Here is a 21,029-nt window from a genome sequence, read left to right as displayed (position 1 = left end):
ACATTTTATACAAAAAACTGTTGATGTTGGAAACATGAAATTTGGTATGATCTAACCTCAAACGTTCTTTTATAACCTCAAAATGTTTCAACTCATAATTCCATTCCGTTTTGGAGAAAAAAAATTTTTTGTAACTTCATTTTCGAGAAACGTCAAATTGAAATCAGATTTTTAAAACATTTTATACAAAAAACTGTTGATGTTGGAAACATGAAATTTGGTATGATCTAACCTCAAACGTTCTTTTATAACCTCAAAATGTTTCAACTTATAATTCCAAGCTGTTTTGTAGAAAAAATTTTTTTTGTAACTTCATTTTCGAGAAACGTCAAATTAAAATCAGATTTTTAAAACATTTTATATAAAAAACTGTTCCTGTTGGAAACATGAAATCTGGTGCGATTTAACCTCAAACGTTCTTTTATAACCTCATAATGTTTCAACTCATAATTCCAAGCCATTTTGGAGAAAAAATTTTTTTTGTAACTTCATTTTCGAGAAACGTCAAATTGAAATCAGATTTTTAAAACATTTTATACAAAAAACTGTTGATGTTGGAAACATGAAATTTGGTATGATCTAACCTCAAACGTTCTTTTATAACCTCAAAATGTTTCAACTCATAATTCCAAGCTGTTTTGTAGAAAAACATTTTTTTGTAACTTCATTTTCGAGAAACGTCAAATTGAAATCAGATTTTTAAAACATTTTATATAAAAAACTGTTCATGTTGAAAACATGAAATTTGGTATGATCTAACCTAAAACGGTCTTCTATAACCCCAAAAAGTTTCAACTCTTAATTCCTAACCGTTTTGGAGAAAAAATTTTTTTTGTAATTTCATTTTTGAGAAACGTCAAATTGAAATTAGATTTTTAAAACATTTTATACAAAAAACTGTTGATGTTGGAAACATGAAATTTGGTATGATCTAACCTCAAACGTTCTTTTATAACCTCAAAATGTTTCAACTCATAATTCCAAGCTGTTTTGTAGAAAAAAATTTTTTTGTAACTTCATTTTCGAGAAACGTCAAATTAAAATCAGATTTTTAAAACATTTTATACAAAAAACTGTTCATGTTGGAAACATGAAATTTGGTATGATCTAACCTCAAACGTTCTTTTATAACCTCAAAATGTTTCAACTCATAATTCCATTTCGTTTTGGAAAAAAAAAATATTTGTAACTTCATTTTCGAGAAACGTCAAATTGAAATCAGATTTTTAAAACATTTTATACAAAAAAAAACTGTTCATGTTGGAAACATGAAATTTGGTACGATTTAACCTCAAACGTTCTTTTATAACCTCATAATGTTTCAACTCATAATTCCAAGCCATTTTGGAGAAAAAAATTTTTTTGTAACTTCATTTTCGAGAAACGTCAAATTGAAATCAGATTTTTAAAACATTTTATACAAACAACTGTTCATGTTGGAAACATGAAATTTGGTATGATCTAACCTCAAACGTTCTTTTATAACCTCAAAATGTTTCAACTCATAATTCCATGCCGTTTTAGAGAAAAAAAATTTTTTGTAACTTCATTTTCGAGAAACGTCAAATTGAAATCAGATCTTTAAAACATTTTATACAAAAAACTTTTCATGTTGGAAACATGAAATTTGGTACGATTTAACCTCAAACGTTCTTTTATAATCTCAAAATGTTTCAACGCATAATTCCATGCCGGTTTGGAGAAAAAAATTTTTTTGTAACTTCATTTCCGAGAAACGTCAAATTGAAATCAGATTTTTAAAACATTTTATACAAAAAACTTTTCATGTTGGAAACATGAAATTTGGTACGATTTAACCTCAAACGTTCTTTTATAACCTCAAAATGTTTCAACGCATAATTCCATGCCGGTTTGGAGAAAAAAATTTTTTTGTAACTTCATTTCCGAGAAACGTCAAATTGAAATCAGATTTTTAAAACATTTTATACAAAAAACTGTTCATGTTGGAAACATGAAATTTGGTATAATATAACCTCAATCATTCTTGTATAACCCCAAAAAGTTTCATTTCTCAATTTCAAACCGTTTTCGAGAAAAGATTTTTTTAATATTCATTTTCAATATGTATATTGTATATGTACGACAAATTTTTCTTTTTAAAAAGCACCTTTCAATCTGGAAACCTAAAATTTGGCACAACCTACCTTCAAATAATCCTTTATGCCCCATATAAGTTATATTTTTCAAATCCAATCCATTTCGGAGAAATAGATACTTTTCTTCAACCTTATTTTTAAAGAACGTCAAATTAAAAACAACGATTTATGTATTTTTTTATAAATAAGCCGTTCAACCTAGAAACTTAAAATTTGGCACAACTTATCTTCAAACAGTCCTTTATGATCCCATATAAGTTATATTTTTCAATTCCAATCCATTTCTGAGAAATAGATACTTTTCTTTAATCTAACTTTTAAAGAACGTCAAATTAAAAGCTACGATTTATGTATCTTTTTATAAATAAACCGTTCAACCTAGAAACTTAAAATTTGGTACAACCTATCTTCAAACAACCCTTTATGACCCCGTATAAGTTATATTTATCAATTCCAATCCATTTCGAAGAAATTGATACTTTTCTTCAGCCTTATTTTCTAAAGATGTCAAATTGAAATCAATGATGTTTAAAATTGTTTGTACAAAAATCTGTTAATGCAGGAAATATGAAATTTGGTATAATCTAACCTAAAACGTTCTTCTATAACCCTAAAAAATTTCTTTTCTCAATTCTAACCCGTTTTGAAGAAATGCATTTTCTCTAAATCCTTTTCCTAAAAATCTACCTAATAGACTCTAAAGAAAGTTTAAAAAAAAATAAGTCAATGTCTTCAAGTGAAACTTTATCGTTTTAACTCGAAACCTTAACCGGACCTTAACCAATTCAAGTATCGAGAAAGAAAAAGAAAGTGAAAAATCCAGATTATTTTAAACCGGATTTTTTACTTTCTTGCTCGTTTTTTTCTCATTTGGTTGTATTCAAGGTTGATTTTTTCTTAAACAGTTTCAGATGACTTCTTTGGAACCGTACCAGTTGAATAACACGAAAAAAGCAAAGCGAGACATACTCTTTTTCAACCGAGTTCCAAAAGTTGGGTCTCAAACTTTTATGGAACTTTTACGATTACTCAGCATGAGAAACGAATTTGAATTTCATCAGGATCGCGTTCAAAGAGTTGAAACTATCCGATTAGCCCCCGAAGACCAAGCTTCGTTAGCGGCTATGGTACAAAGTTATGATGAACCGAGTGTTTACATCAAACACGTTTGTTTTACAAATTTTTCAGAGTGCGTCATTAATTTTAATTTTTTTTTGTGTTAATATTTTCATTTTTGCGTTGTAGATTTGATATTCCTGAACCAATTTATGTAAATTTAGTTCGTGATCCAATCGAGAGGGTAATATCTTGGTATTATTACGTTAGAGCACCGTGGTATTACGTCGAAAGAAAAATAGCATTCCCAGATATCCCACTTCCTGATCCCAAATGGTTAAAAAAAGATTTTGAGCATTGCGTTTTATCTGGAGATAGAGAATGTAGATACATTAAAGGTGAAACGAGGGAAGGAATCGGAGATCATCGTAGACAATCAATGTTTTTTTGTGGGCACCACGAAGATTGCACCCCTTTTAACACGGACATCGCCCTCCAAAAAGCTAAACAAGCTGTCGATCAGCATTACGCTGTCGTTGGGGTTTTAGAAGACTTAAATATGACTTTAAAAGTTTTGGAACATTATATTCCGAAATTTTTTGAGGGTGCAACTGATGTTTATTACAGTAATTATTTAATTTTATTTCAAATAATAAATTTATTTGATTTGATTTATTTATTTTAGATGAGATTAAAAGATACAACACAATCAATAGGAACATGTATAAACCTCCGGTGAGTGAAGAAGTGAAAGACATCGTCCGACAAAATTTTACGAAAGAAATCGAATTTTATGAATTCTGCAAACAAAGATTACAAAAGCAGTATTATGCCTTGAAATTACCCGATAAGCGTTGAATCATCTCAACGATTTGGAGGAAAAAACAAGTTTAAAAATAATGAAAAGGCTGCTACGTTGAATGTTATTTATTGTAATGTTCACCTGAATGAAATTGTGATTTTAATATGTAAGAAAACAATTAAGAAAAAGAAAATTGTTGGATTATCATTTTTATTGTGCGTTATTTGTTATTTTTTAAGAATTTAAAAATGTTTTTTTTAAGGAATTAAGTTTTATTTTTAGGTTAAGAGATATGTTATTTATGAGTACTTAATAAAAAGTGACGAAATTGAGTGATTTTTATTTTAAAAATTTTTATACGAAAAACTGTAAATGTGGGAAATATGAAATTTGGTATAATATAACATAAAACGTTCATTTATAACACAAAAATGTTTCAATTCTTAAATCAAAACCGTTTCGGAGATAAACAATTTTTTGTAACTTTATTTTCAAGAAACGTCAAATTGAATTAATAATTTTTTTACAAAAAACTCTTAATGTTGGAAACATAAAACTTGATACGATCTAACCTCAGATGTTCTTTTACAACCTCAAAAAGTTTCAATTATTAATTCCTAACCGTTTAAGAAAAAAAAAATTTTTTGAAATTTCATTTTCCAGAAACGTCAAATTGAATCAATGATATTTAATAATTTTTTTACAAAAAACTGTTAATATTGGAAACATAATACTTGGTATGATCTAACCTCAGATGTTCTTTTACAATCTCAAAAAGTTTCAATTATTAATTCCTAACCATTTAGCAGAAAAAAAAAATTTTGAAATTTCATTTTCAAGAAACGTCAAATTGAATCAATGATTTTTAATAATTTTTTTACGAAAAACTGTTAATGTTGGAAACATAAAATTTGATATGATCTAACCTGAGATGTTCTTTTACAACCTCAAAAAGTTTCAATTATTAATTCGTAACCGTTTAGCAGAAAAAAAAATTTTTGAAATTTCATTTCCAAGAAACGTCAAATTGAATTAATGATTTTTAATAATTTTTTTACAAAAAACTGTTAATGTTGGAAACATAAAATTTGGTATGATCTAACCTCAGATGTTCTTTTACAACCTCAAAAAGTTTCAATTACTAATTCCTAACCGTTTAGGAGAAAAAAAATTTTGAAATTTCATTTTCAAGAAACGTCAAATTGAATCAATGATATTTAATATTTTTTTTACAAAAAACTGTTAATGTTGGAAACATAAAATTTGGTAGGATCGAACCTCAGATGTTCTTTTATAACCTCAAAAAGTTTCAATTATTAATTCCTAACCGTTTAGGAAAAAAAAAATTGTTGAAATTTTATTTTCAAGAAACGTCAAATTGAATCAATGATATTTAATAATTTTTTTACAAAAAACTGTTAATGTTGGAAACATAAAATTTGGTATGATCTAACCTCAGATGTTCTTTTACAACCTCAAAAAGTTTCAATTATTAATTCCTAATCGATTAGGAGAAAAAAAAAATTTTGAAATTTCATTTTCAAGAAACGTCAAATTGAATCAATGATATTTAATAATTTTTTTACAAAAAACTGTTAATGTTGGAAACATAAAATTTGGTAGGATCGAACCTCAGATGTTCTTTTATAACCTCAAAAAGTTTCAATTATTAATTCCTAACCGTTTAGGAAAAAAAAAATTGTTGAAATTTTATTTTCAAGAAACGTCAAATTGAATCAATGATATTTAATATTTTTTTACAAAAAACTGTTAATGTTGGAAACATAAAATTTGGTAGGATCGAACCTCAGATGTTCTTTTATAACCTCAAAAAGTTTCAATTATTAATTGCTAACCGTTTAGGAGAAAAAAAAATTTTTGATATTTCATTTTCAAGAAACGTCAAATTGAATCAATGATATTTAATATTTTTTTTACAAAAAGCTGTTAATGTTGGAAACATAAAATTTGATATGATCTAACCTGAGATGTTCTTTTACAACCTCAAAAAGTTTCAATTATTAATTCGTAACCGTTTAGCAGAAAAAAAAATTTTTGAAATTTCATTTCCAAGAAACGTCAAATTGAATTAATGATTTTTAATAATTTTTTTACAAAAAACTGTTAACGTTGGAAACATTAAATTTGGTACGATCTAACCTGAGATGTTCTTTTACAACCTCAAAAAGTTTCAATTACTAATTCCTAACCGTTTAGGAGAAAAAAAAATTTTTGAAATTTCATTTTCAAGAAACGTCAAATTGAATCAATGATATTTAATAATTTTTTTACAAAAAACTGTTAATGTTGGAAACATAAAATTTGGTATGATCTAACCTCAGATGTTCTTTTACAACCTGAAAAAGTTTCAATTATTAATTCCTAACCGTTTAGGAGAAAAATAAATTTTTGAAATTTCCTTTTCAAGAAACGTCAAATTGAATCAATGATATTTAATAATATTTTTTACAAAAAACTGTTAATGTTGGAAACATAAAATTTGGTATGATCTAACCTCAGATGTTCTTTTACAACCTCAAAAAGTTTCAATTATTAATTCCTAACCGATTAGGAGAAAAAAAAATTTTTGAAATTTCATTTTCAAGAAACGTCAAATTGAATCAATGATATTTAATAATATTTTTTACAAAAAAATGTTAATGTTGGAAACATAAAACTTGGTACGATCTAACCTCAGATGTTCTTTTGCAACCTCAAAAAGTTTCAATTATTAATTCCTAACCGATTAGGAGAAAAAAAATTTTTGAAATTTCATTTTCAAGAAACGTCAAATTGAATCAATGATATTTAATAATATTTTTTACAAAAAACTGTTAATGTTGGAAACATGAAATTTGGTATGCTCTAATCTCAGATGTTCTTTTACAACCTGAAAAAGTTTCAATTATTAATTCCTAACCGATTAGGAGAAAAAAAATTTTTGAAATTTCATTTTCAAGAAACGTCAAATTGAATCAATGATATTTAATATTTTTTACAAAAAACTGTTAATGTTGGAAACATAAAATTTGGTATGATCTAACCTCAGATGTTCTTTTACAACCTCAAAAAGTTTCAATTATTAATTCCTAACCGATTAGGAGAAAAAAAAATTTTTGAAATTTCATTTTCAAGAAACGTCAAATTGAATCAATGATATTTAATAATATTTTTTATAAAAAAATGTTAATGTTGGAAACATAAAACTTGGTACGATCTAACCTCAGATGTTCTTTTACAACCTCAAAAAGTTTCAATTACTAATTCCTAACCGTTTAGGAGAAAAAAAAATTTTTGAAATTTCATTTTCAAGAAACGTCAAATTGAATCAAAGTTATTTAATAATTTTTTTACAAAAAACTGTTAATGCAGGAAACATGAAATTTGGTATGATCTAACCTCAGATGGTCTTTTATAACCTTAAAAAGTTTCAATTATTAATTCCTAACCGTTTAGGAGAAAAAAAAATTTTTTAATTTCATTTTCAAGAAACGTAAAATTGAATCAATGATTTTTAATAATTTTTTTACAAAAAACTGTTAATGTTGGAAACATAAAATTTGGTACGATCTAACCTCAGATGTTCTTTTACAACCTCAGAAAGTTTCAATTATTAATTCCTAACCGTTTAGAAGAAAAAAAAAAATTTGAAATTTCATTTTCAAGAAACGTCAAATTGTAATCAGATTTTTAAAACATTTTATATAAAAAACTGTTCATGTTGGAAACATGAACTTTGGTATGACCTAACCTCAAACGATCTTCTATAACCTCAAAATGTTTCAAATCTTAGTTCCTAACAGTTTTGGAGAAAAAAATTTTTTTGTAATTTCATTTTCGAGAAACGTCAAATTGATATTAAATTTTAAAAAACTTTATACAAAAAGCTGTTTATGTTAGAATCATGAAATTTGGTATGATTTAACTTCAAACGCTCTTCTATAACCCCAAAATGTTTCAGCTTTTAATTCCTATCCGTTTTGGAGATACAAATTTTTTTGTAACTTCATTTTCAAGAAACGTCAAATTGAATCAATGATTTTTAAAACATTTTATATAAAAAACTGTTCATGTTGGAAAGATGAAATTTGGTATGAGTTAACCTCAAACGCTCTTCTATAACCTCAAAAAGTTTAATTTCTCAATTCCAAACCGTTTTGGAGAAAATAATTGTTTTGTAACTTAATTTACAAAAAACGTCAAATTGCAATGAATGATCTTTAAGCAAATTTTTACAAAAAATTGTAAATGCGAGAAACATGAAATTTGGTACAATCTTACCTTAAACGTTCTTCTGTAACCCTAAAAAGTTTCATTACTTAATTCCAAACCGTTTTGGAGAAAAAAAATTTTATGACGTTATTTTCAAAAAATGTCAAATACAAACCGACAATTAATATTTTTTCTTTTTTTATCAAAACCGTTCAACCAAAAAATTTAAAACTTGGTACAAACGATTTTCAAACAATTCTTTATCACTCAATATAAGTCATATTTTTCAATTTAATCCCATTTCCCAGAAAAGGAATGAATGATTTTTAAGCAAATTTTTACAAAAAAGTGTAAATGCGGGAAACATAAAATTTGGTATAATCTAACCTCAAACGTTCTTCCACAACCTCAAAACGTTTTAATCTTTAATACCAAACCGTTTCAGAAATAAAAAAAAAATCTTTATAACTTCAGTTTCAAGAAACGTCAAATTGCACTAAATGATTTTAAATTTTTTTTTAGAAAAAACTGTAAATGCAGGAAACATGAAATTTGGTACAATATTACCTCAAAGGTTCTTCTGTAACCCCAAAAAGTTTCATTTCTCAATTCCAAACTGTTTTGGAGAAAAAAATTGTTTTATAACTTCATTTACAGGAAACAGCAAATTGCAATTAATCATCTTTAAACAAATTTTTACAAAAAACTATAAATGCTGGAAACATGAAATTTGGTATAATCTAACCTCAAACGTTCTTCCACAACCTCAAAAAGTTTCAATCTTTAATTCCAAACCGTTTTAGAAGCAAAAAAAATTTATAACTTCATTTTCAAGAAACGTCAAATTGCACTAAATAATTTTAAAATTTTTTTTTACATAAAACTATACATGCGGGAAACATGAAATTTGGTACAATATTACCTCAAACGTTCTTCTGTAACCCCAAAAAGTTTCATTTCTCAATTCTAAACTGTTTTGGAGAAAAACATTGTTTTGTAACTTCATTTACAAGAAACGTCAAATTACAATTAATCAGCTTTAAACAAATTTTTACAAAAACCTATAAGTGCTGGAAACATGAAATTTGGTATAATCTAACCTCAAACGTTCTTCCACAACCTCAAAAAGTTTTAATCTTTAATACCGAACCGTTTAAGAAGAAAAAAAAATTTATAACGTCATTTTCAAGAAACGTCAAATTGCACTAAACGATTTTTAAAATAAATTTTAGAAAAAACTGTAAATGCAGGGAACATGAAATTTGGTACAATCTTACCTTAAGCGTTCTTCTGTAACCCCAAAAAGTTTCATTTCTCAATTCCAAACTGTTTTGGAGAAAAACATTGTTTTGTAACTTCATTTACAAGAAACGTCACATTACAATTAATCAGTTTAAACAATTTTTTTCAAAAAACTATAAATGCTGGAAACATGAAATTTGGTATAATCTAACTTCAAACGTTCTTCCACAACCTCAAAAAGTTTTAATCTTTAATACCGAACCGTTTAAGAAATAAAAAAAAATCTTTATAACTTCAGTTTCAAGGAACGTCAAATTGCACTAAATAATTTTTAAAATTTTTTTTACAAAAAACTATACATGCAGGAAACATGAAATTTGGTATAATCTTACCTCAAACGGTCTTCTGTAACCCCAAAAAGTTTCATTTCTCAATTCCAAACTGTTTTGGAGAAAAACATTGTTTTGTAACTTCATTTACAAGAAACGTCAAATTACAATTTAATCAGCTTTAAACAAATTTTTTCAAAAAACTATAAATGCTGGAAACATGAAATTTGGTATAATCTAACCTCAAACGTTCTTCCACAACCTCAAAAAGTTTCAATCTACAATTCCAAACCGTTTTAGAAGAAAAAAAAATTTTATAACTTCATTTTCAAGAAACGTCAAATTGCACTAATAAATTTTTAAAATTTTTTTTACAACACCTATACATGCAGGAAACATAAAATTTGGTACAATATTACCTCAAACGTTCTTCTGTAACGCCAAAAAGTTTCATTTCTCAAATCCAAACTGTTTTGGAGAAAAAAATTGTTTTAAAACAACTTCATTTACAGGAAACAGCAAATTGCAATGAATCATCTTTAAACAAATTTTTACAAAAAACTATAAATGCTGGAAACATGAAATTTGGTATAATTTAACTTCAAACGTTCTTCCACAACCTCAAAAAGTTTCAATCTTCAATACCAAACCGTTTAAGAAGAAAAAAAAATTTATAACGTCATTTTCAAGAAACGTCAAATTGCACTAAACGATTTTTAAAATAAATTTTAGAAAAAACTGTAAATGCAGGGAGCATGAAATTTGGTACAATCTTACCTTAAGCGTTCTTCTGTAACCCCAAAAAGTTTCATTACTTAATTCCACACTGTTTTGGAGAAAAAAAATGTTGACGGTATTTTCAAAAAATGTCAAATACAAACCGACCGAATTAATATTTTTTCTTTTTTTATCAAAACCGTTCAACCAAAAAATTTAAAACTTGGTACAAACTATCTTCAAACAATTCTTTATCACTCAATATAAATCATATTTTTCAATTCAATCCCATTTCCCAGAAAAGGATACTTCTCTTCAACTCTTATTTTCATAATAAATTCAAATAACAATTCGTTACAAGTATTTATGAGTACATAATAAAAAAACCAATAAAATAAATAGATTTATTGTTATTTTAAAATAGTAGACATGAATACACAAAGATACAAATTTTTATTTCAATTTTTCAGTTTTATTTTCAGGTACAGAGTTAAAAATAGGCAATTTTTTCTCTAGTGTACATTTCTTTTTGTATTGTAAAAGTATGAAATCCCCTGAATGAGTTTATATTAATCATTGATTAAACCTGTGTATTGTCTAACATATTATACTCTTCTTTGTCTTTATTGAATATTAAAATTTTCTTTATTAATTCGTTATATTCGTTCTAACATGCACCTTTTTCTACATACAACAATTCATAGAATCATATCTAATTGATCAATTAATGTTTAATTAGATTAATTTGTATCAAGAATTAAACTTAAATTGATCAACTAAGTATTCATACACATTTATTTACGATAATTAATAGATATCAATATTGGTAAACATTTAACAAATATTAAACGTTAATTTACAAAAAAAATCAATATAATACATCTATATCACGTCTCTAAAACACATTTTTTTTCGTTTTAAAACAGTCGTTTCGAGAAATCGTTTCATTTCACAACATTATTTAATCTCAATTCGTTTTTATTTAGTCACTTTCGATCATTAAACATCACAACCCTCAATAATCTTCGATATAATCTGATATAATTTTTTTTTAATATTATAAAACTTTATTATAACTTCTTTTTTTGTGTTATATATTTTCTACTACGCAAAATAAACCGCTCTTTGTACGTACAAAAATACAATCGAGACAACTACAATAATAAAAATGGTAAAAATATTTGTTGTTTTCTTCGTCGACACATCCAAACAATCTATTTTCTTGTGTTTATCCAACGTTGCTGCGATGTACTCTTGAACGGCCAAGTGTCGGTGTCTTTCTTCGGCTTCCGGCGTTGTATTAGATTCGTCTTCGTGGCTAATATCATTTTTTGAACGGGATTTTTTGGTTAGTTACTCATTTTTTGAACATTGCCTTATTATGTGTATGCGTGTAATTGTTTAAAAAGGATTTTGGCCAGCCTATTGTTTAGTTGGCAGCATGCGCAGAGGTCACAAGCTTCGTCAACTGTATTTTTTTGGATTATTTTTTGTCGTCCTGAAAAGCGGGAGAGATAATCTTATTTTGTTATATTAAAAGGGTCATAATTTGATTAGAAACATACGGTTGAGGAGAAAGTTGTTTCATAATTTTTTATTGAGCCATTTCATTTTTATTAATTACGAAAACAACTTTTCCTTCTAAACACAGCTACAAAGAGAAATATATTGGAATAGATATAAGCTTATAAAGAAATAAGAAGATATAGTAAGAAGTACATAACCATGCATTTAACTTTTTAACACACCTTAATTTTATAACATATAGTGGTGGAACGGATATCGCTTTTTGTTTTTAAAAAATAACTTTTTTTAGTATTAAAAATTCGTATAAAATCCACTTCTTGGAATATGAGTATGAAAATTTTCCAAAGTGTTAATAAAAGTGTCCTCTTTTTAATGCAAAAAGCCGTTTTGAAAAATCAGTTTTAGTTCTTGAGAAATAAATTTTTGAAATGATCGACAATTTTTTTGAATCTTGCTATTTTCGCCGATTAAGTTTTAAAAATTCGTATAAAATCCACTTCTTTGAATATGAGTTTGAAAATTTCCCAAAGTGTTAATAAGAGTGTCCTCTTTCCAATGAACCAACCCGTTTTGAAAAATAACTTTTAGTTTTTGAGAAAACAAAATTTGAAGTTTTGATAACATTTTCGATGATGCAATTTTCATCGATAATTTTCAAAATTCGCTATAAAATTAATTTCTTGAAGGACCCTTGTACAAATATCACCTATTATTAATTAAAATATCCTCTTTTTAATGCAAAAAGCCGCTTTGAAAAATCACTTTTAGTTCTTGAGAAATAAATTTTTGAAATAATTGACAATTTTTTCGAATTTTGCAATTTTCGCGGATTAAGTTTTAAAAATTCGTATAAAATCCATTTCTTAGAATATGAGTATGAAGATTTTCCAAAGTGTTAATAAAAGTGTCCTCTTTCCAATGAAGCAACCCGTTTTGAAAAATCACTTTTAGTTCTTGAGAAATACATTTTTGAAATAATCGATAATTTTTTCGAATTTTTCAATTTTCGCTGATTAAGTTTTAAAAATTCGTATAAAATCCAGTTCTTGGAATATGAGTATGAAAATTTTCCAAAGTGTTAATAAGAGTGTCCTCTTTCCAATGAACCAATCCGTTTTGAAAAATAACTTTTAGTTTTTGAGAAAACAATATTTGAAGTTTTGATAAAATTTTCGATGTTGCAATTTTAATCGATAATTTTCAAAATTCGCGATAAAATTAATTTCTTGAAGGATCCTTGTGGAAATATCACCAATTATTAATTAAAATATCCTCTTTTTAATGCAAAAAGCCGTTTTGAAAAATCGCTTTTAGTTCTTGAGAAATAAATTTTTGAAATAATCGAAAATTTTTTCGAATTTTGCAATTTTCGCCGATTAAGTTTTAAAAATTCGTATAAAATTGATTTCTTGGAATATGAGTATGAAAATTTTCCAAAATTTTAATAAAAGTGTCCTCTTTCTAATGAACCAACGCGTTTTGAAAAATAACTTTTAGTTTTTGAGAGAACAATATTTGAAGTTTTGATAAAATTTTCGATGTTGCAATTTTCATCGATAATTTTCAAAATTCGTTATAAAATTAATTTCTTGAAGGATCCTTGTGGAAATATCACCAATTATTAATTATAGTATCCTCTTTTTAATGCAAAAAGCCGTTTTGAAAAATCGCTTTTAGTTCTTGAGAAATAAATTTTTAAAATAATCAATAATTTTTTCTAATTTTGTAATTTTCGCCAATTAAGTTTTAAAAATTCGTATAAAATCCACTTCTTGGAATATGAGTATGAAAATTTTCCAAAATGTTAATAAAAGTGTCCTCTTTCTAATGAACCAACATGTTTTGAAAAATAACTTTTAGTTTTTGAGAAAACAATATTTGAAGTTTTGATAAAATTTTCGATGTTGCAATTTTAATCGATAATTTTCAAAATTCGCGATAAAATTAATTTCTTGAAGGATCCTTGTGGAAATATCACCAATTATTAATTAAAGTATCCTCTTTTTAATGCAACAAGCCGTTTTGAAAAATCGCTTTTAGTTCTTGAGAAATAAATTTTTGAAATGATCGACAATTTTTTCGAATTTTTCAATTTTCGCCGATTAAGTTTTAAAAATTCGTATAAAATACTGTTCTTGGAATATGAGTATGAAAATTTCCCAAAATGTTAATAAAAGTGTCCTCTTTCCAATAAACCAACCCGTTTTGACAAATAATTTTTAGTTTTTGAGAAAACAATATTTGAAGTTTTGATAAAATGTTCAATGTTGCATTTTTCATCGATAATTTTCAAAATTCGCTATAAAATTAATTCCTTGAAAGATCCTTGTGGAAATATCACCAATTATTAATTAAACTATCCTCTTTTTAATGCAACAAGCCGTTTTGAAAAATCGCTTTTAGTTCATGAGAAATAAATTTTTGAAATGATCGATAATTTTTTCGAATTTTGCAATTTTCGCCGATTAAGTTTTAAAAATTCGTATAAAATCCATTTCTTTGAATATGAGTTTGAAAATTTCCCAAAGTTTTAATAAAAGTGTCCTCTTTCCAATGAACCAACACGTTTTGAAAAATAACTTTCAGTTTTTGAGAAAACAATATTTGAAGTTTTGATAAAATTTTCGATGTTGCAATTTTAATCGATAATTTTCAAAATTCGCTATAAAATTAATTTCTTGAAGGATCCTTGAAGAAATATCACCAATTATTGGTTTATGACATAATAAAAAAGTTTTCAGAAAATAACCTTTGAGTACCATTTTGAGTATTTGTGATTAAAATTATGCCACAACTTACAGAAACACCCTGTATATGATAAATTACTTATATCATTGATGTGTTACTTCCAGATATCATACTAAACCCTTGATATTTTGCTTCTGATATTGTTTTTGCACCTATTTGTTTTACTTTTACTCCTGATTTTTAGCTTCTGCACATGACATCTTGTTTCTGTCTTAGATGAATTGGTTTTGCACAAAAAGTCTTCTTCCATAGATGTCAATGGTTTTAGTCCTGCTTCTATTTCTGTGCTTCTACACTTGATAAATTATTTCTGCCATTGATATTTTACTTCTAGATATCATAATTTTTCTTCTGCCTTTGATATTAACTTCTCAATATCAAATTCAACCTATGATATTTCGCTTCTACATATGACATCGTCTTTTTTACAACGCCATGATATTATTTTTGCGCCTATTTGTTTTCCTTTTACCAGTAATTTTTTGCTTCTGAACATATTTTATTTCTGCCTTAGATATATTATATCTAGCGCATGATATCTTTTGTAGCATATGTCAATGACTTTGCTTCTATTTATTCGCTTTCAATTTAAGGGTAACGATTACCGAAAGGGAATATATAATTTTACGTGATTAAACTGAGGTTTGGAAGAATCTCTCAAGATCGCATGCGACTAAAACATCACGTTGGTTACGTTTTTCCTTCCAATAACACGATTGTAGCGCCTCGGCCGCTAGCAACCTCGGCAAACGAAGCAAAATATACGATTTCATCCAATGAAGCCGAAGTTGCTTGCGGCCGAGGCTTTACTTTCATTGCGTCTTTATTTTTTACACATTCAATTTAAGGGTTTGATTGTGTTTCTATGATCGTAGCTCCAAGCAGCAAGGAAGGAAAATACAGTGTTAGGCAAAAAGTTGGCAACACCCTGCTTTTTTTTGAACTTCTAAACATTATAATTTGTTTCTGCGTTAAATAGATTGGTTCTGCGCATGAAGTCTTCTTCTGCAAATGTTAATGGTTTTGCTTCTGCACTTGATAAATTGGACCGCGTTATACATCACTTGACTAAGCGACATTTTATCGTTGCTGTCTGGTAGGTAAAGGTGCAACTTATGTTAGAAAAAATGCAGAATACCGAAAAACCTAAAATACCAGTTGTTTTAAAGGATAAAACGCCAATCACGTTATATGATTTCAAGCCCGATTTTCATCATACGTCTAACAACCGACTTACAATTAGATACGACACTTTGATACACCAAGAAATTCTACAATTGAAAATAGATGAACCTACAATTTCGAACCAGTGTCGTTTTCTAGATGTTAGTATAAAATTAAAAATTTATGTCTTTTATTTGAACTAAAACTAGAACGAGAACTAGAAACATTCGGGTTTAGTCATGAAAAAAAATCTCAGTTGTCAATGTCAACTTTAATTTCATTATTATATTCGTAATCTTCATAAAATAACCTTTAAAATGAGTCCAAACACGACCCATTTATCTCAAAAAACCAAAAAGTTCGAACTTTCAACTATTAATTTTGACATATTTGTCAACTTCATAAAAAATCCTTTAAAATGAGTCCAAACTCGACATGGTTAACTTTGATATTAATGGAGATACAATCACTTCCGGTTTGAAACGTCAACGTCAATTTTGACATATTTGTCATCTTCATTAAAAAACCTTCAAAATGAGTCCAAATAAGACGCACTTATCTCAAAAAACGAAAAAGTTAGAATAAAAAAACTTTAAACACGAAGTTAGCAACAATGAAGATAGCAATTTAATGTTTAAATATTAATACCAACCTAAATTTTTATTTTTTTTTTTATTATATTTTTGTTTTTGTGACAAATATTAAGACATTTTATAAAAATTAAGAATATGTCAAAATGAGATTGACATTTCGAGCCGGAAGTTGCTTATATCTCGAGTAATATTGAAATTACGTCAAAATTGAGGTTGACATTTTAAACCTGAAGTTAGTACAATTGACATTTCAAGCCGGAAGTTGCTTATATCTCGAGTAATATTGAAATTATGTCAAAATTGAGGTTGACATTTCAAACCTGAAGTTAGTTATCATATAATAGTCAGATGGACAACTTCATGGTGTTCTTTCATCATGTATTCTTTATTAAAAAATCTTTAAAATGTGTCCAAATATGATGCATTTATCTAAAAAAACCAAAAAGTTCGAACTTTCAACCTTTAATTTTGACATATTTGTCAATTTCATAAAAAATCCTTTAAAATGAGTCCAAACTCGACATGTTTAACTTTGATATTAATGGAGATACAATCACTTCCGGTTTGAAACGTCAACGTCAATTTTGACATACTTGTCATCTTCATTAAAAAACCTTTAAAATGAGTCCAAACAAGACGCACTTATCTCAAAAAATAAAAAAGTTAGAATAAAAAACATTAAACCCGAAGTTAGCAATTTAATTTTTAAATATTAATACCAATCTTAATTTTTTATTTTTTTTTATTATATTTTTGTTTTTGTGATAAATTTTGAGACATTTTATAAAAATTAAGAATATGTCAAAATGACATTGACATGTCAAACCGGAAGTTGCTTGTATCTCGAGTAATATTGGAATTAAACGCATCATGTTTGGACTCATTTTAAAGGATTTTTTACAATGATTACAAATATGTCAAAATTGACATTGACATTCTTAACCGGAAGTTGATCATAACTTCATTAATATTGAAGATAAATATGCCCTGTTTGTACTCATTTTAAAGGATTTTTAAAGAAGATTACAAATATGTCAAAATTGAGGTTGACAGTTTAAACCTAAAGTTAATTATCAAATAATAGACAAATAGACAACTTTATGGTATTCTTTCATGATATATTCTTTATTAAAAAAATCTTTAAAATGAATCCAAACATGATGCATTTATCTCAAAAAACAAAAAAGGTAGAATAAAAAAAAATTACACCCGAAGTTAGCAACAATGAAGTTAGCAATTTAATTTTTATTAATACCAACCTTAATTTCTGATTTTTTTTATTATATTTTTGTTTTTGTCATAAATATTAAGACATTTTACAAAAATTAAGAATATGTCAAAATGACATTGACATTCTTAACCGGAAGTTGATCATAACTTCATTAATATTGAAGATAAATATGTCGTGTTTGTACTCATTTTAAAGGATTTTTAATGAAGATTACAAATATGTCAAAATTGAGGTTGACATTTTAAACCTGAAGTTAGTTATCATATAATAGAAGTTGTATAACTGAAGTTAATCTAATGTTAGTCACTTTTCCGCACTTTCTTTTTATTTTTAACGTGTTTTTTAGGTCATTTCACGTTGATTAAAAAAAAAACGTCGATTTTAAAGCCACATGATGATTCTTGAATTTTTCCCAAGTTTCTTAATATTTTTTTTTGTTAAAAAAGAGCGTTCTTAAATTTTAACCTGTAAACTTGTAACACTTCGTCCTTAATTTCATTTTACAACTTTTTAAACTTTAAGTTTGTAAATTAGTAACTAATAATTTGATGACGTAATCAAAAAAAAATCGGTTTTAGATTTTGAGATATTATGACAATTTTCGTTTTTTTAAATGGAAACAACCACTGATTATTGGCTTATTAAATTCGTTATTTTTTTTTGATTACAAAAATATGGGTTTAGATAGGTCTATTTCTTATTGTTTTAGAATAAAGCTAAAAATAAACTTTTTTTTTAGTGTCGTCAAAGAAATTAAATTTACAGTTTCCTGTAAATTACGGTATTATAATTAAAAATTATTTTACTAAAAATTTATATAGAATTTACTTTATTTTCTAATATGTAACATTCTAACATGTTAAACTTTTCGTAATTTTCGTAATCCATCTTAAAAAACAGGATTTTTAATGTGACACTTCAGATAATTTTTGAATGTCATTTAATTTTAATTTTTGTTAATTTAATAATAATATTAAATATTAATAAAAAATGTGAAATAATGCAATCTAATCCAACTTTTGTGTAAATTAAATAGTTCAACAAATGTATTTGTTTCAAATATCAGAAATATGTTTTTTTAATTTTTAGTTATAATTTACAGGAAACTGTAAATTTAATTTCTTTGATGACACTAAAAAAAAGTTTATTTTTAGCTTTATTCTAACACAATAAGAAATAGACCTGTTAAACCCTATATTATTGTAATCAGAAAAAAATATCGCGAATTCTGTGCTTGTCATCAGTGTTCTGTGATAAAAATGGACAGACACTAAACAATTTTCAATAGTTTGAGCCTGTCTATTCTGAGAAGTCTTATATTTTTAGAGAGATGAAAACGAAAATCCCGGTTTTCTCAACATTGTTTATTTGTCGCTTAATCAAGTGATGTATAACGCGGTCCTATTATTTCTGCCATGTTCAAGGCCAGACTAAAGTTTCTGGATTTATTGGGAATGAATTATAATTTCCAGGATTTTCTAAAATTTAGAATCTCCAGAAAAGAATTAGATTTTTTGCTCAAAATATTATGACATTAACCATGTCATCATCATATTTATGGTTTATTTTATTCAATTTAGTGCTAATTTAATGAATGTGACTGAATCTGGAATGTTTTAATTTTAAATTTTGTATAGAATAAAATAAAGTGTATTAAAAAGTTAAGATAATTTCAAGACGACAAAAATAATTTTCTTGCAAAAGCATATACGAAAAAGAAAAGCTTTAAGGAAGAAAATAAAGCCCCAAATAAAATACATAAAAAAATCTACCTTCTATTCTAACAGCGACTTAAAAAAAATGTTGTCCATGCGTACTCACTAATAAAACGCGGTGGCCCAAGGTTCTTCTGTAGTAATCGGGTTATAGGGCATTGTGCTGGTACTCGGTAAACATTGAAACGAGTAGTTACACTTATTATTGTTGTCCCAAAAGCTTCCATTTCTACATTGATACCGAACGGCGAATTCGAGTTTTTCGCCGACCTTAAGCATATTTGCGTAAACGAGAAACGTAAATTTGTCCGAAAATCCATCACAAGAGTTCATAACGTAAGTGCACTGAAGATCGGAAAACGATCTCCAACCATCGACGGAATATCTGACATGAACCATTTTGTGAAAATCTAAATTTAGCACACGAACAGTACCTTTAACCGACATTAAACAGACGTCTTCGACGAGAGCGTTTTCCAAACAGACTTTATTATCGTGAACTCGTTGCAAAAAATCGGATAAACCTCCCGGTTGACTAAAAAGGGGGATGAGAATCTTTTCGGGCGATTTCGAGCAGCTTGAAAACATTAAGTTTGCATCTTGAAGATCGACGTAAGCTGAGTTGGGAATTTTTGGGATTTCGTCCAAAAACGTTCTAACATCGGCCAAATCTAATCCAAGAACATCAGCAAATCTAACGATTTTCTTTCTACCCGGTGTTCCCGGAGGGGTTTTTCCGGTTCTTAACGACGAGCATCTTCTTAAAGGGGTTATTTCATCGTCTTGGTGGTGATGAAGATGATGGCAATCACCGTTTGGTATACTCGTTTCGATGTTTATTATATTTAAAAGTTCCGTTTTTGTTAAAGAATCATCAACACCGATTATATCACAGTTTTCATCACAACAATCTTGAATTACTTCACTAGAACGATCATTTTCTAAAATATAATCATCTTCATTTTTTGTGTCGTTTTCGTAATATTCATTTTTAATTAAAATTTCGTTATAATCAACGTCATCTTTTATAATATCACTTTCTAAGGAAGCAAAACTTTCCTCTGTTAATGTTCTAGATAAATCATCTTGGCACGTTCCGTACTCTGTTGATGAAATTGACACGTTTAAATCATCTTCTTTATCGTCTTGGATTTCTTTGTGTTTTGGTTGTGTTAAAGTGATCTGTTCGTTTTTCCCCAACCAAGTTGTTTCATCGGGCTCATCTTTATTTTCACTTTTTGGTTCTTTATTTAACGTGCTTAACCTCGATTGCAAATGTCTGGCAAAAGCTTCTGCTCTTCCTCTACACGACATGACAAATAGCGTTGTTAATCCACACTTTTCCGATTGAGTGGAGGTCATTTGGTTCGTGACGGCAACGGTTTCTGAAAAAATAAATTTAAAAAACTTGTAAATGGAAAAAAACTTGTAAGTGAAAGAGGTGTTGTTGTGGCAGAGACGGTTTTAAAACGTCTTATTTCGTCTATCGTTTCTATTTTGAGCGGTAACATTTTATAGTTATTTGGATTGTGGCCAACGTCATTGGGCCCCCGTGCGATTCCACAGTTCGACAGCT

At 27.2% G+C, this 21,029-nt stretch overlaps 2 protein-coding genes across 9 annotated transcripts in view; one reads left to right on the top strand and one right to left on the bottom strand.

Moving 5' to 3' along the window:
* Positions 1-4,304, top strand: part of LOC111418198 (heparan sulfate 2-O-sulfotransferase pipe) — a 40,066-nt gene extending 35,762 nt beyond the window's left edge. For both annotated transcript variants that reach the window (XM_071201368.1, XM_071201369.1), the window contains exons 4-6: positions 3,023-3,306; positions 3,363-3,799; positions 3,859-4,304. In XM_071201368.1, the coding sequence (XP_071057469.1) occupies positions 3,023-3,306; positions 3,363-3,799; positions 3,859-4,031 (894 nt within the window). In that variant the 3' untranslated portion in view covers positions 4,032-4,304. The remainder of the gene's footprint in view (positions 1-3,022; positions 3,307-3,362; positions 3,800-3,858) is intronic.
* A 6,561-nt stretch (positions 4,305-10,865) lies between these two features.
* Positions 10,866-21,029, bottom strand: part of LOC111420207 (Glycogen binding subunit 76A) — a 55,589-nt gene continuing 45,425 nt past the window's right edge. For 4 of the 7 annotated variants that reach the window (XM_071201367.1, XM_023053144.2, XM_023053145.2 and 1 more), the window contains exons 2-3: positions 19,560-20,838; positions 10,866-11,793 (exon numbers count right to left, since the gene is read on the bottom strand). In XM_071201367.1, coding sequence (XP_071057468.1) covers positions 11,580-11,793; positions 19,560-20,815 — 1,470 coding nt within the window. In that variant the 5' untranslated portion in view covers positions 20,816-20,838 and the 3' untranslated portion in view covers positions 10,866-11,579. Of the gene's footprint in view, positions 11,974-19,510; positions 20,839-21,029 lie in introns of all 7 variants that reach the window. The other 3 variants (XM_023053149.2, XM_023053147.2, XM_023053150.2) reach the window with 3 other exon arrangements.

The sequence above is a fragment of the Onthophagus taurus genome, chromosome 1, assembly GCF_036711975.1.
Source record: "Onthophagus taurus isolate NC chromosome 1, IU_Otau_3.0, whole genome shotgun sequence".
NCBI classification, from domain to species: domain Eukaryota; kingdom Metazoa; phylum Arthropoda; class Insecta; order Coleoptera; family Scarabaeidae; genus Onthophagus; species Onthophagus taurus.
The sequence above is the reverse complement of the archived record's forward strand: the minus strand, read 5'-3'. Positions and strand labels throughout refer to the sequence as shown.